Raw genomic sequence first — 13,257 nt, forward strand, 5'->3', positions numbered from 1 at the left:
ATCTACGCAACAATGAGCCTAAAGTAGACAGGAAGATAAATTTGAATGTTCTAGATTTTTGGAAAGCAAACCAATTCCGATATCCTGAACTATCTATTTTGGCTCGTGATGTACTATCTATTCCAATATCTACAGTCGCATCCGAGGCATCATTTAGTGTTGGTGGTAGAGTGCTTGATCAGTATCGTAGTGCTCTCAAACCTGAAAATGTTGAGGCACTAATTTGTACACGAGATTGGTTATTTGGTGACCAAGGTATATTTCCCATAATCTTATTCATTGTATTTGTTTCTTTTTATCATCATCTAAAGTCTTATGGTTTGAATTGCAGAAAATTCCACTTTAGAACCCAACTTGGAAGAACTGACTGAGGATATTAGTCGGTTGGACATAAATCCCTCACAATCTGGCGAGTGCTCTAGTACCATCATTAACAATGGTGGCTGAATATTTGAGTTGGGAATGTGATGTTGTAATTTAATCAAAGTTTTTTTTGTTTATGTTTGATTTGGATTTTAGAGGGATTTTGAAGTTTTTAATTTTATTGTCATTTTGGAATGTTTGATTTGGCAGAATATTTGAGATGGTTGTTAGAATTTAAATTTGAAGCAAACAGGTTATTAAACAGGTCATTAAACAGGTAGGTTACCTGTTTATGACCTAACCCAAGCAAGTTAGTAAACAGGTTATTAAACAGGTAGGTTACCTGTTTATGACCTAACCCAACCTGTTTAGTAAACAGGTCATAAACAGGTCGTGTCGTGTCAACCCGTTTATAAATAGGTTGGGTTTGGGTTTGCATTTCCTAACACGATTAATAAATGGGTCGTGTTTGGGTTGGGGTTTCTTGACACGTTTAAAAGTTTGACACGACACGAACCCGACACGACACGACCCATTGACAGCCCTAAGGATATAGGTAGGTGTCAAAAAAACCCTCCAAAAATAAGTATGACCCCCATCATAATACTCTTTAGAGCAATGTATGAAAAGTTAGTGGGCTCTCAGACCACACCCAAAAAAAAAAAAAAAAAAAAAAAAAAAGTTAGTGGGGTCGACTTGGAAATATTCTAAAAGTAGAAGTCCTTATCCTAAAAGATACTAATCCTTTTGGCCTTATCATGCTAAATATCAAAATATACTGTTGGCCCCTAATCGATTGTCCAATTGTGCTTTAACAGCAGATCCCCCTATCAACCGCACCGACTACTTATCTGATTGGCCCTTTCGCTTTTGATAAGCCGTTCAACTTTACTGCCATTTACTCATATCTTATCCATAAAAATAAATAAATAAAATTAATTACGGAAATACATAAAATTGGAAAATAAAAAGAAATAAACGAAAGAGAGAGAGAGAGAGAAAACAAAGCACGTGGTGGCTTCCTATATATACCCTTCCTCTACCCCCCTCACTCCTTCGTGAGCTGGCTCTGTTTCTTGTTTCGCTCAGATCACACTCCCTCTCTCTTCCTGTGTCTCTCTCGCTCCCTGAAAATCCATGGTCAAAAGCTCGCATTTAAACCCTAGTTTCCAGCAAGTGTGAAGAAATATAAGATTTGAATTATAGAAAAAAAGAAAAAAAATAGTCTAATTCATTTCTTCTCACTCTCGCGCCGCGCTCGATCGTTTTCTCTCTGTTTCTCGTACTTTCTCCGGGTTTCTCGAACTTTCTCCGAGCTTCTCGCGGTGTGCGGTTACAGAGCGCGCGAGAGAGAGGGGAGAGGCGTCGAGCATTTCAGCACCGTAGAGACTTGTGCTGTATGTCAGTAGACTGTGTAGAGACTTACTGTGGTGGAATTGGTGAGCTCGCGAACCCCTTGCAATGGCCTCAGCTTCGAAAAAAACGTCGTCTTCTTGTTGCTTCCACTCCGATTCGGCTCCCATTCCACGCGAGGCGGCGCCGGCTCCGAACGCCGTTGTTTCGGCCTCCGTGGTTCAAGATTGGACCGCCATCGCGGGTTCCGAGGATAGGCGCGATGATCAGCGCCCCAAGAAGATCGCGATGGCGTCCTTGATTCCCGAATCTTCCGCCAATGCATCCACCACTGGTATGTTTACATTTCTTATTTCGTAGTAATGATTCTTTAGCTAATTGCTTAACATACCCATGATATTTGAAAATTTTGAATTTCTAGTGATCAGTGTGATTGATATTCGCTTATATAAGTGGTTTTCTGTTTTATTTATTTTTTTCTTTAATGTTTGCAAGGCTGTTGATATGTCCTTTTCGTTTCTAAATTTGGTGAGACTCGTCTTTGTGGTATCCTTTTTATTAATTTGTCGTGTGCTGCTTGGAGCTAAGAATGCTGGAAATAAAACTACAAGAGAAAAAGTGAAATTTATATGAAAATACAGGGAATCAATGCTAGAGAAAGATAGAGTAAGACAACCGAATCTAAAGTGGAGAACAATCTAATTTCTTTTTAAAGTTTTAGTAGATTAATACGAAGTAGTCTAAATTTGAGTACTCTTTACAGAAAATAAATCAGTAAAGTAGGAACTTGTTTCAAGATCGTTAATTTCTTGAATGCTGGATATCTTTATTTAAATTGCAGACCATAATCAATTGGGAAAAGAAGGAAAATAAATCAGACCACAAGAATATCTGGATGTGATAGAAAATGTTTGATTTTGATGAGCTCCTTTGTTTTTCTATAATCTCTAAGCACAGCCTTAACTTTTATTTACTAAAATAAAATTTTCCTACACACTTTTCACACACAGATATAACTTCATAGAATTTCTAATGTAAACCTGAGGACTGTAGCATCTTATTGCAATAATTTTCCTCTTCAAAGAATAAATCGTATGCTGCCTGGTTTTTTGAAGTTCTTTTTTATACTGACAGTTTCTGTTTCACTTGGTTGGTCAACTAATGTGGTGTAGGCATCCCGATCATGCTTAGGCCTCAAACAAGGCATCCACTGGACCCTTTATCTGCTGCCGAAATCTCTGTGGCTGTGGCAACTGTCAGGGCTGCTGGAGCCACACCTGAGGTTGTTATTTTCACTGTTGACTTGTTTCTTTTTGCATTTTTAAAAAGATAAATAAAATTCTTATTTGGTTGAAGTGGTTGGCTAAGTAATATTTTCGGCATGCCAGGTTAGAGATAGTATGCGTTTTGTTGAAGTTGTTCTACTGGAACCAGATAAACACGTTGTAGGTTTAGCAGATGCGTACTTCTTCCCCCCTTTCCAACCATCATTGCTTCCCAGAACCAAAGGTGGACCTATAATCCCGACTAAGCTTCCCCCAAGGCGAGCTAGACTTGTTGTGTACAACAAAAAGTCTAATGAGACAAGCACATGGGTTGTTGAGCTGTCAGAAGTGCATGCAGCCACTCGAGGTGGACATCACAGAGGAAAAGTAATATCCTCACAAGTTGTTCCAGATGTTCAGCCTCCCATGGTATGCCTTTTCTGTGTTTCTTTTTATATATAAACTTGTTTGTACCTTTGTATGACCTGAGTTCTTTTGTTAATTAAAGATTACTACTTGATGTTTTTTAATTTGATTTTTTGGATTCTCAGCTATAGAAAAATACCGGGAATGAAAGAATAGATGTCAAATTTGTAGATTTTTTTTATTATTGATACAAGCATTGTTTGAGTTTCGGTAACTGGAATTTGCTAAAAGACTCACATGTATGCTAAATTTCATGTAGTTGAATAGTTCTATGATGTTTTGGCATTAAGTAATATCTTGTTTTCTGGAACTTCAGGATGCTGTGGAGTATGCTGAATGTGAAGCTGTTGTGAAAGACTTTCCTCCATTTAGAGAGGCTATGAAGAAGAGGGGTATTGAAGATATGGACCTCGTGATGGTTGATGCCTGGTATGTAATATACATTTAGTGCTCCAGTACAGGTAGAAAGTCATCTGGTTAATCAGTGAGTTATAATTTGGTGTACATATATGCTGCAGGTGCGTTGGTTACCATAGTGATGCTGATGCTCCCAGTCAAAGACTTGCTAAACCACTTATATTCTGTAGAACTGAGAGTGACTGCCCAATGGAAAATGGTTATGCACGCCCAGTTGAGGGCATCTATGTACTTGTTGATATGCAAAACATGGTGGTGGTAGAGTTTGAAGACCGTAAGCTTGTTCCTCTACCTCCAGCTGATCCATTGAGGAACTATACTCCTGGTGAAACAAGAGGTGGTGTTGATCGAAGTGATGTGAAGCCTTTACAAATTCTTCAGCCTGAAGGTCCAAGCTTTCGTGTTAATGGGTACTTTGTGGAGTGGCAGAAGGTAAATTTTAAGTTGTTTTTCTTAACTCTTTATTTTTTTTTATTAAATTCAGAATGTCAACTAAATATTCTGGTTGGCAGTGGAATTTTCGTATCGGATTCACTCCTAGGGAGGGATTGGTTATATATTCGGTGGCATATGTTGATGGCAGTAGAGGACGAAGGCCTGTAGCCCATAGGTTGAGTTTTGTGGAAATGGTGGTGCCATATGGCGATCCAAATGATCCGCATTACAGAAAAAATGCTTTTGATGCTGGGGAAGATGGCCTGGGTAAAAACGCACATTCTCTCAAGAAGGTTTGAGGACTAATTCTTGGCTCAGTTTTGCTATATAAATGTTTTCTTAGTGTCTTCCATTTTCCTGTATTTAATACTCCTTGCTGGCTGAAATTGAACTCCATTGCAGGGGTGTGATTGTTTGGGGTATATCAAATACTTTGATGCACATTTTACAAATTTCACCGGAGGTATTGAAACTATTGAAAATTGTGTATGCTTGCACGAAGAAGATCATGGAATTCTGTGGAAGCATCAGGACTGGAGAACAGGCTTAGCAGAAGTGCGCAGGTCAAGGCGGCTAACAGTGTCATTTATATGTACTGTGGCTAATTATGAGTATGGATTCTTCTGGCACTTTTATCAGGCAAGTTTCACACCATATTATTTGTTCGAATAATACCTTTCTTGTCCTTTTGGATAAGATCAAGTTAGTGTCTTGTCCTTTTGAGTTTCATTGAACTTGCCAAATATCCATTTTCAACTGGAAGACTGAAGAAAATCTCTATTGAATAATTAATTAGATTCCCTTTACTTATTTTATGAATCTTTGTCAACTGGATGCCAATATCATGCTGTTCACAGGATGGGAAGATTGAAGCTGAAGTTAAACTTACAGGAATACTCAGTTTAGGAGCACTGCAACCTGGAGAAGTTCGAAAATATGGTACTGTTATTGCACCAGGGTTATACGCACCAGTTCATCAACATTTTTTTGTTGCTCGTATGGATATGGCTGTTGATTGCAAACCTGGGGAAACTTACAATCAGGTATGCTACTTAAAAAGTCTTACAATCAAGTTTTCTGCTTTAGGCTTTAGTCTTTTTTTAATTTATTATTTTTTGGTCTTTTGTTTTCTTTGGCAAATGCGCTTTGGCCAAGTGCATGGAAAAGCACATTACAACTCTGATTTTCAGTCCAACACATGGATGTTTGAATTTATGTTTTATTGTAAAGCATCTTATTCTGTCGAAACTCTGTATCCCTCCTCCAAACCTGAAAGTCTAGGATGTGAAGTAGGAAGATATGATCCATCTCCTGCTCTTATTGACTGCTTAATGTCTAGAACTACTCTCAAGAACATTTGGAGATTCTTATTTATAGGAATGGAGAATGAATAAGAACTTCTTTCCTCGTTTTGGCTCCTGGTCATAACATTTTCTTACTCAACCCAAGTTAAGTTATTATTATATGTAGACTTAATCATTACTGATAGAACCAACATGTTTTTTCTTCCATATAACTTCTTTTTCCTTATTATTTATTGTAGGTTGTGGAGCTGGACGTAAAGGTTGAGAAACCTGGGGAGAATAATGTCCACAGCAATGCATTTTATGCTGAAGAGACACTTCTCAGGACTGAATTGCAAGCAATGCGTGACTGTAATCCTTTGACTGCTCGCCATTGGATTGTAAGGCATCCTTACCATGATTTTGCAACTGGTCCTGCTTAATGATTTTCTTCCTTGTTTAAGACATGAATGTGTGGTGTGATTCTTGTGTCCAGTCATGCTCATGCTGATTGAAATTTGTTTGTGGTCCAGGTAAGGAACACGCGAACTGTTAACAGGACTGGACAGTTAACAGGCTACAAGCTCGTACCTGGTTCAAACTGTTTGCCATTAGCCGGTTCTGAGGCCAAGTTTTTGCGAAGAGCAGCATTCTTGAAACATAACCTTTGGGTTACACCATATGCCCAAGATGAGATGTTTCCTGGAGGAGAGTTTCCAAACCAAAATCCACGTGTTGGTGAAGGATTGGCCACATGGGTTAAGAAGAACCGATCTCTGGAAGAAACTGATATTGTTCTTTGGTCGGTGTAATTCCTTCTCTCTTGGTTTTCCCATGTCGATATCAATAGTTTGCCTTTGTATATGTAACGGTTTAATATGGTAGAGGATAACAAGTAACCGTGATGATGATCGCAGGTATGTTTTTGGAATAACACATGTACCACGATTGGAAGACTGGCCTGTCATGCCGGTGGAGCGCATTGGGTTTATGCTCATGGTATTCATCGGGTTAACCTATTAACCCTTGCTAAGCAGTTCAATTTTAGCGTATGATTTGAAGCTGGCCATCAGTTTGTGATTTTTGGTTTGTTTGATGTTTGTGGTTGCAGCCTCATGGATTCTTCAACTGCTCTCCAGCGGTGGATGTTCCACCTAGTGCATGTGAATTGGAGGCCAAAGACAATGATGTAAAAGACAATGGGGTAGCCAAGCCAATTCCGAATGGCTTGCTAGCAGCAAAGCTTTGAAGCCAAAAAAAAAATACTGTCATCTGTCTCTTCCAATACATTTCAATATTCCCACTTCCAATTTCAACTGGGCGCGCAGAAAACACGTAGCCTTTGTTTGGTCTTTTTTTGCTATTCAGACACGCTTTCTGTGAATCGAGCTAGATTTCTTCTTGTTTTTTTTGTTCATTTTTAAAATTGTTTTTCGATTTCATACTTTTTAATGAGACCCCTCCTTTATGCTTTGCAACGGTTTCGCGGCAACTCACATTAAGCTTCTAACACGAAACATAAAAGAAAGAAGGCTCCATCTTCTTCATATACGACAATTCCACTTCACATTCACAATCATTGATCAAACTCATGAGATTCATGGCTGCCCCTGACAACTCTTCTCCATCGTTCATGACAACTCTTCTTCTCATTTTATTCTGTTCTGTTTTTGGGAGAAGTCTGACCACGAGACCTGGGTCTCGTCATGGTTCTGAAAGATGCATATGTTATCAAGGAATATGAAAAGAAAAATAAGTAAATTTCCTAATAGCCCAAAACAAAAACAATAAAACCTAAAGAATCAAAAGTATGAGATTTTGCCCATGAGTCAAAATGATTGAAGTGAAAAATGGGGATAACACTGTTTTGGGATCCCGGCCAATCACTATATAGCGTGATTGACCAGAGATAGTAAAATAGTGCTCCCCATTGCATACAAGTTTTTCTCCGATGATGGATATAGCCTTGTTACTGTCATGTCATTCAATGTGCAGCTGTGCCAGATTTTAAATGGCTGGCCACAGCTCTAAGAGATTTATCTTTGTTTTCTGTTTTTATGCAATGTTGTCCTGCAAATTGATTTTGGCCTGCGCAATATTTTTGCATTGTTGCCAATAGAAACACTCAAAAAGGGATGACCTTCTTATTTTTGGCACTCGTAACAGTCTAAGCCAAAGTCGTGAAAACTCCTCATTCCTATAACGTTACGTGCAAATTTTGTCTGGCCTTCTCTCACGAAATGTCGAAATATATATGATATGTATATTTCATTTCCCAAACGTGGAAGAGATTTCAAGTTTGAATTTCGATCTCGATCCTCTCTCATGTTGATCCCTTCCCTACTATGTGATGGCTACTTATATACAACACTCCCTCTCCCAACTCTCTCCTTAACACGTTATTAGTTAACACTATATATGGTGTTTTTATTATTATTCCAGAAGCTTCCGCCTATGCTCTAACTGCGGTGGATGTTCCACCTAGTCCTTGTGAATCATTGAATGCCAAGCCAACTCAGAGCGGGTTGTTACCAAAGCTTTGAAGAGGTGCGATCAAATGAGTTTGTTAGATGTGGGTTAGGATAGCTGGGTAAAGGCCGTATGTCTGTCTCTTTGCGTCCAAATTGGATTCTCATTTCCGTGTAATAGAGTAGTTTCAAATATCGATATCGTTTTGTTAAAATTAAAAAAAAAAAAAAAAGAGGTTATTGATGTTTTCTAATGTCAATTTAAATGAAATTGTTATTTGCACTATATAACTACTTTTAAATTATGAATAATAACTCCCATTCCAAACCTTACTTATTTTGAACAAACGAAGGGCTGGTTTGGGGTTGCTTAACTTAAAAAATAAGCAGCTTTAAAAAAAAGTTTTGAAGATTTGGGTGTTTGGTAAAACAAAAATAAGCTGCTTATTTAATAAGTTGCTGTCATTCAAAGCTGAAAAACAGAAGCAGGTGGGGAGCTGCTTCTGAAAACTGCTGCGAGGAGAAGCATGCGGAAGGTTTAATGAAATTTTCATATTACCCATATTGCCCTTATTTGTTTCAAACAATTACAGACTTTTATCCTCGTTATCCCGGTTCGAGCCTCCCAGTAGTTGTTCCTCTTGGATTTTTTGTAGTTGTTTTGTTTTCTCTCTGCAACTTGCTCACCTCATCCTCTCTCTGCAACTTTTTCCCTTCCTCAATCCCTCAAAGCTAAAAAAAGGGGAATGGAGCCTGGAAAGGAAGAAGAAAGGAAGAAACAGAGGAAAAAAAAATTGGGGCCCGTGAAGGAAGAAGAAAAGAGAAAGCAGAGGAGGGAGAAAGAAGAAAAAAAAGGGGAATGGAGCCTGGAAAGGAAGAAGAAAGGAAGAAACAGAGGAAAAAAAAAAGGGGGGGGGGGGGGAGGGGGCCTGGCAGTGGCGGATGGGGAGGGAGAGAAGAAGAAGAGGAAGAGGAAGAAAGAAAGGGGAAAAAAAGAGTGAAGATAGATGGCGATGGAGTGGCGGGGGAGGCTGGGAAGAAAGAACCAGAGAGGAAGAAAAGAGGCCTGGGAAGGTAGAAGAAAAGAGGAAGAATTAAAAAAAAAACATGGGAAGGGAAGAAGTCTTGGAAGGAAGAAGAAAAGAGAAAGGAGGAGAAGAGGAAAGGAAAAAAGGGCGAGAGGGGGGGGGGCCTGGGAAGGAAGAGGAAAAGAGGAAGAAAAGAAAACAGGAAGGGAAGAAGAATAAAGAAAGGAAGTGAAGAGGAAGAAACAAATAAAAATGAGAAAAAGGCAAAAAGAAAGGTGTCGGCTGGTTTTGAGTTTTTAATTTTTTTTTATTTATTATTTTTAATAATTTGTTTTTGTTTTTGTGTGGGAAAAGTGTAAATTATAATTAAGATTCTTTAAAAAAAAATTGTAAGTGTATTGAACTTCCTTGTGTTTTAAAACATAAATAAATAAATAAATAACACTTTTGTATTATGCCCTTTTTGGTCATTATACACTCTCACAGCACTTCTAAAAAAAACTTTACCAAACGCTATGACACTGCTTTTTTTACTCACAGCACTTTTACAAATACGAATTACCAAACACCTAGCTGCTTCACTTCACAGCTGTTTATTCTCGCAGCACAGCAGAAGCAGTTTTTTTAAAAAGCACAGCAATACCAAACTAAGCCGAAATGCTGCACAATCACATGCCACACTACATTTTGTGGCTAGAAATGTGGAAATATGAGTCATCAAACAAACGACCAATAAATAATCAAAAACCCCAAAAATTATTATTTCTTTCATTCAATTTCGATTCCTTATCCACATCAACATATTATATTCTCCCATAAATAATAAATAAAATAAAAGATTTTTTTTAAATTTTTTTTAAAGAAAGAGGAAATTTTACCCCAATTTTAAAAGGCAAAAATAGATTCACATTCGCAAGCATCCATGGCGGCATGGGGTCTCGTCGATTATTCTTTTTCTGAAATTGTAGCCGCGTGGGCGTGGCCGGCACAGATCCTGAGACCCAGCAAAGACTGCAGTTTCTTGTCATCCTAGATTTTCTGCTTTTCTTCTGGTCGTCGTCGTGTCTCCTCCGTCTGCAAAAACAAGTCAGTCTTCCACTTTCATGGCTGCCTCGGAAAATGACGAAAAGAGCCTCCACCAGGAGCTCTCGCTTCCCATCCTACTCGCCGATCGGGTCATCAAATCGGCCCAAGAGGCCGAGTCCTCCAAGCTGGACTGCGCCGACCTCGCTAAGCAAGTCGACCGCCTCTCCCAGATGCTCCGATCCACCGTCCGAATCGCCGCCACCACTCAGTCCCTCTACGAGCGACCCGTCCGCCGAATTGTCGCTGACGTGGCGAAGAACCTCGACCGGGCTTTGACTCTGGTCCGGAAATGCAAGCACAGTGGGGTCCTCAGACAAGTCTTCTCCATAACCACCACCGCGGATTTCAGGAAAGTTTCGAACCTTCTGGAATCTTCCATTGGAGACATGAAGTGGCTTCTCTCCGTGTTCGAGTCCGACGGCGCCAACCTCTCCCTGCCTCCGATTGCCAGCAACGACCCAATTCTCAGCTGGGTCTGGTCTTACATAGCTACTATCCAAATGGGTCAACTCAGAGACCGAGTCGACGCGGCTAACTCGCTCGCTTCCCTGGCTCGGGACAACGACCGAAACAAGAAGATAATCGTCGATGAAGGTGGCCTGACGCCGCTGCTAAAGCTTTTGAAAGAAGGGTCTTCCCCTGACGCCCAAGTTGCGGCGGCCAATGCTCTGTTTCATATCGCTACTGATCTAGAAAGGGTCCGGATTATCATCGATTTAATGGGAATTTCGGTTGTTGTTTCGGTTTTGGGTGATTCGCCGATGCGGGTTCAGGCTTCCGTGGTGAAATTGGTGTCGGAAATGGCGGGGCTTGACCCGGTTGCGCAGGAGGAGTTTGGTAGGGAGAATGTGACGAGGCCTTTGGTGTCTTTGTTGTCCATGGATACGGTTCTGGATGATCCGAAGGTGCAAACGGGTAAGCCTAGCATTCATAATCTTGTGCAGATTAACAAAGAGTTAGCTGTAAAGGGTTCAAATCCCAATAGTCGTTCGTCGTCATTTTCGAGTCATTATCACTCAGATGGTAGTAGTAGAGGGGCGCATTATAGGAAAGAGAGGGACAGAGAGGCTGAGTCCCCTGAGGTGAAGCTTGAGCTCAAGGTTGGTTGTGCCGAGGCTTTGTGGAAATTGTGTAAAGAGTGCTTGTTGAATAGTAGAAAAGTTACTGAGACTAAAGGGTTGATTTGTTTGGCAAAGATTATTGAGACGGAAGTAGGGGAGTTGCAGCTGAACTGCTTGATGACTGTGATGGAAATAGCCGCAGTGGCTGAGTCCAATCCCGACCTTAGAAGAGCGGCCTTTAAGCCTACCTCTCCGGCTGCAAAGGCGGTTTTGGATCAGCTTTTGAGAGTGATTCAAGAAGAGAGTAGTCAAGAATTGCAAATTCCTGCCATTAAGGCAATTGGATCATTGGCAAGAACATTTCCTGCTAGGGAAACCCGAATCGTTGGTCCCTTGGTTGCCCGGCTTGGCAATGGGGATGTGGATGTGGCAACTGAGGCTGCTATTGCATTAGGGAAGTTTGTGAGTACGGACAATTTCAATTGTGTGGAGCATTCGAAGACGATTATTGAGTTTGATGGGGTTCCTTCTTTGATGAGATTGTTGCGGACCACTGATCGAATCAACGAACGGGGTCACGTCAACTGCTTAGTACTACTATGTTATCTAGCATTGCATGTTGGCAATAGCAAGGCTCTTGAACAAGCACGAGCATTGAATACACTTGAGGGGGGAGCTCGTTCAGTTGTAGCTCAGAATCCTGATTTGAGGGATTTGTTTGCCAAATCCATGCACAATCTCACTCTTTATCAGGCTGGAGCTCATCCCCACAGGCAAACCTACATACCCTAGATTGCCGTAGTTTTAGTCATGTGAGTTTATCCTGTATTTGTAACATAGAGAACAACAAATTGGTTCCTTGCCAACTAATGAAACCCAAAATTCAATGGTGTCGGAAATAGTTGTTTTGTAATATAGATTGATCGTCATTGCACTGTGTCAGCTGTTGTCTTTGACTAGATGAGTGGATGTTAAAGGTATCTTCATGTTTTAATAAAGCAGTGAATTTTTGTCTCTCCCTGTCTTCTAGCCCTTTGAATGCATGTTCATTTCTGATATCTCTAACATTCAGCACAATAGAAAATCCCCTTGCAGTAACATAATCTGATATACTCAGGTAGGCCCTCGTTTATGTGGAGCTTCTCAGTAAGTCATATACATAGGTAGGCCCTCGTTTATGTTCAACATGTTTTATGCTCTGTTGTCCGTGCAATTTTCCTATACCATTGTGCTATGTTAATCTATATTCCAGACATCATCTATGTTTGCTTTAGTTATTGGTGTATAATGTATTGCTTTCATTGGATTTCACTTAGGGTGAGGACCGTCCTATTTTCTTGCTCTGAAATCACTAATTTTTTGTTTCATTTTGTTGCGTCATATCTCAGTTTTCACGAGTATTTGTCAAATTTTTCTGCCTTGATTTGTTATTTTCAATTATTGGATTTTTCATCCAATAGGACCTCCTCTTTCTGATCATCCTTGGAAGGAACCTGATTTAACTGCCTAAGGGACAACTTGTTTGAGATAACTAAAGGTGCCTCCTTTGTCAAGGGCTAGTAGGGAACTTTAAGAATAGGAAGAGATGATGGTATTGTCTGGGCTTCATGTCTGGACTTCATGTCTGCAGTTAGTTTCGATGCTAGTATTGTCTTCCATCTGAGGCCGGCAGCTGGCTTTTTTCAGGCAGGCAGAGCAGACTGTTGATTACAATTGGTTTGATGCTGCAAACTGAAAACACAACCACACACATATCAATGTGGAGCTTTAACTTGAATGAATCAAAGGATGTTTCTGTAAGTCACAAGAGTGGAGGATATTGGGTTTTCAAGGATGGGAGAGAACATCAATACTCTTGTCAAGAATCTGCATATTTCATTTACAAATTGTGCTGCTCCTCAACTTTTAACGTTTTTCAATGTTCTATTTGTAGATTGTATATCTCCCAGTGAGGAATCTGCATAATTCTTCTATGCTCGAATATGTCATGAATCGAGTGAATGATCTTAGAACTTCGTCATGAGTGTATAGAACTGTTTTTTTTTTTTGGCCAATTGGCTTGCTTTCTAAGA

The 13,257-nt window shown here is 40.0% G+C and overlaps 2 protein-coding genes across 2 annotated transcripts; both read left to right on the forward strand.

Annotated features, from left to right (window-relative positions):
• Nucleotides 1-1,414: 1,414 nt before the first annotated feature.
• LOC110745884 (spermidine copper dependent amine oxidase 2-like) lies at nt 1,415-7,038 on the forward strand. Its single transcript, XM_021946040.2, has 12 exons — nt 1,415-2,050; nt 2,889-2,998; nt 3,105-3,410; nt 3,724-3,836; nt 3,926-4,256; nt 4,337-4,552; nt 4,662-4,898; nt 5,117-5,302; nt 5,803-5,943; nt 6,076-6,344; nt 6,460-6,541; nt 6,654-7,038. Exons 1-12 carry the CDS (start codon nt 1,825-1,827, stop codon nt 6,789-6,791), a joined length of 2,355 nt encoding a protein of 784 aa, XP_021801732.1. The 5' UTR covers nt 1,415-1,824; the 3' UTR covers nt 6,792-7,038.
• A 2,884-nt stretch (nt 7,039-9,922) lies between these two features.
• LOC110745886 (uncharacterized) lies at nt 9,923-12,201 on the forward strand. Its single transcript, XM_021946041.2, has one exon. It carries the CDS (start codon nt 10,142-10,144, stop codon nt 11,975-11,977), a length of 1,836 nt encoding a protein of 611 aa, XP_021801733.1. The 5' UTR covers nt 9,923-10,141; the 3' UTR covers nt 11,978-12,201.
• Nucleotides 12,202-13,257: the final 1,056 nt, after the last annotated feature.

Source organism: Prunus avium, chromosome 5 (assembly GCF_965620075.1).
Source record: "Prunus avium chromosome 5, drPruAviu1.hap1.1, whole genome shotgun sequence".
Lineage (NCBI taxonomy): Eukaryota > Viridiplantae > Streptophyta > Magnoliopsida > Rosales > Rosaceae > Prunus > Prunus avium.

What these genes read in the sequence shown, in the direction of transcription:
- LOC110745884 (XM_021946040.2), top strand. Translation starts at nt 1,825, where the DNA reads ATGGCCTCAGCTTCGAAAAAAACGTCGTCTTCTTGTTGCTTCCACTCC. An exon ending in CTCGTGATGGTTGATGCCTG is followed by an intron (nt 3,837 to 3,925) that starts GTATGTAATATA and finishes TATATGCTGCAG; the next exon opens with GTGCGTTGGTTACCATAGTG. An exon ending in ACGCACATTCTCTCAAGAAG is followed by an intron (nt 4,553 to 4,661) that starts GTTTGAGGACTA and finishes ACTCCATTGCAG; the next exon opens with GGGTGTGATTGTTTGGGGTA.
- LOC110745886 (XM_021946041.2), top strand. Translation starts at nt 10,142, where the DNA reads ATGGCTGCCTCGGAAAATGACGAAAAGAGCCTCCACCAGGAGCTCTCG.